The 1844-nt window shown below is 45.7% G+C and overlaps 1 protein-coding gene across 1 annotated transcript; it reads left to right on the top strand.

Annotated features, from left to right (window-relative positions):
- Nucleotides 1-385: 385 nt before the first annotated feature.
- LOC114839544 lies at nucleotides 386-1844 on the top strand. Its single transcript, XM_034293466.1, has 2 exons — nucleotides 386-1080; nucleotides 1361-1844. Exons 1-2 carry the CDS (start codon nucleotides 530-532, stop codon nucleotides 1443-1445), a joined length of 636 nt encoding a protein of 211 aa, XP_034149357.1. The 5' UTR covers nucleotides 386-529; the 3' UTR covers nucleotides 1446-1844.

The following is a 1844-nucleotide window of genomic DNA, read 5'->3' as shown; positions in this document are numbered from 1 at the left end:
ATCAGTTATGTACCACTGAGATGAGGCCAGTTAGTGTATTACAAAAAATGATGCAAGAATCATCTGTTACCCAAATTTCGATAATGTATAGTACCTCCCTCAAAACACTGAAAAATCTAACTTGTGACTTTTTGTTTGTTTTTAGTTTTCTGATGAAAGTGTTGAGATTCTGCACTCTGTGGGTACGTTTTCCAGACTATACTCCCTGTCAGGGCCTAGCTGGGGGCCTCTAGGCATCTCTATGCACATGGAGGCCACAGTCAGGACCTGACTTTAGATGGCCTCTAGGCATCTCTGCGGTACTGTTTTTCTGTTCTCCCCAATTAGAGACAGCTGCATCTCGTTGTCTCTAATTGGGGATCCTATTTAAGTTGCCCTGTGTGGTCAGTCATTATTTTGAGTCAGTTGTTTGACATGCTGTGCTTAAGTTCATGGTCGTAGGTGCCGTTTGTTGGTTTTGGTTCAGTTTGGTTAAAAGAATCATTAGAAGGATGTTTACTCTGTGTCCTGCCTCCAGAACCATGACAGAATGATAGACTTAAACAGGACCAAGCTGAGATGGAAGAACCCATTGGAGGTTAGAAGCTACCCTCTGATGATGAGTACCTCTATTGTCCAGAGCAGGATCCAGGGCAGTGGTGTTGCCGGTGGGCTCCATGCAGGCAATCCAATGGGCAGGCCCTGCAAGGAGCCCAGAATTATCTTTTTGGGGGGCTATGGGGCCTGTCAGAGGGGTGGGAAGGTGAGCCCCTGCCGCTACACTTGTGGGGGTTTGAGAAAGAGCCCCTGCAGCCATGGGGGCAGGAGTACACAGGTGTCTGAGGAGGACAATGAGGTGCTCCTGTCCCCCAACATGTGGGGTCTCTTTGAGCCCCTGCCGAACAGGAACCAGGGGAAGGAGGAAGGAGGCGCAATTCGGCCTCCAACCCCAGAGGGTCAGCGGCTACCAGAGGGCTTCTTTGCTTGGCCTCTGGAGGAGCAGGCCAAGTGGTGGAGGGCTCTGGCAGCCAAGGGGGAAACGTCCAGCCTGGCCTGCCATCCCTGCCTGCCGGTCCCCTGCCCTGAGCCTCCCTTGGAGGGGTGAGACGACGAGCCCCTACCGCCATCGTGCCCCTACTGCCACCTCCTATTTAAGTCGCCCTGTGTGGTCCTTAGTTGTCTGTAATTGTTTTGAGTCAGTTGTTTGTGGTGCTGTTCTTCAGTTGATGGTCATATTCTGCTTTTGTTGTTTTGGTTCTGTTTGGTTAAAATAAATATTAAAAGGATTTATTCTCTATACTGTGTCTGTGAATGTAAAAATGAAGTGTTTTAGAACACTAAAAGGCTAACTGCTCTGCTTGTTGCTTTTCTTTCCTTACAGGAGAGCAGGAGTGAAGAGCCTCTTCCAGAGGGTTTGGAAGGGCTTCAATCGATTCACTATCTGTGGTTGCCTGTGCTCTAACTAAACACACAATATTTTTTAAATTAAAATAAACTACCTTGCAAATTATACATTTACAACTTTTTGAACAACAAAGTGTAATAAAAGCTAATGGACTGGCTGTGACTCTCAAAAGGGATTCACATGCCAACTCTTAAGGTCTGATCATTGTATGGGACTTAATACAGCAGTCTAGCATCAATTATTGATGTGGGTTTCAAGGTGTGATGAGTTTGCTCATTATTGCCAAAGCCGGATTCTTTTTTTTTCATATTGCTCTCGATCTGGAATATCATGATTTCAAATTGTTTGCATTTACAGACATCTATTTTCCCCAGCTTAAGCTATGTGAGCGTAAGCTACATGAATCAATAACATAATAGTTGTAACTGAACATTCTAAATAAAAACACGTATCAATATGG

The sequence above is a fragment of the Esox lucius genome, chromosome 7 (assembly GCF_011004845.1).
Source record: "Esox lucius isolate fEsoLuc1 chromosome 7, fEsoLuc1.pri, whole genome shotgun sequence".
Classification (NCBI taxonomy): domain Eukaryota; kingdom Metazoa; phylum Chordata; class Actinopteri; order Esociformes; family Esocidae; genus Esox; species Esox lucius.
Note: the sequence above shows the minus strand (reverse complement) of the source record. Positions and strands in the feature narration are given on the sequence as shown.

Bases quoted from the DNA above. Each gene is read 5' to 3' on its own strand.
- LOC114839544 (XM_034293466.1), top strand. From the start codon at position 530: ATGATAGACTTAAACAGGACCAAGCTGAGATGGAAGAACCCATTGGAG. The intron at 1,081-1,360 runs GTGAGACGACGA...CTTTCCTTACAG, and splicing joins CCTGAGCCTCCCTTGGAGGG to GAGAGCAGGAGTGAAGAGCC.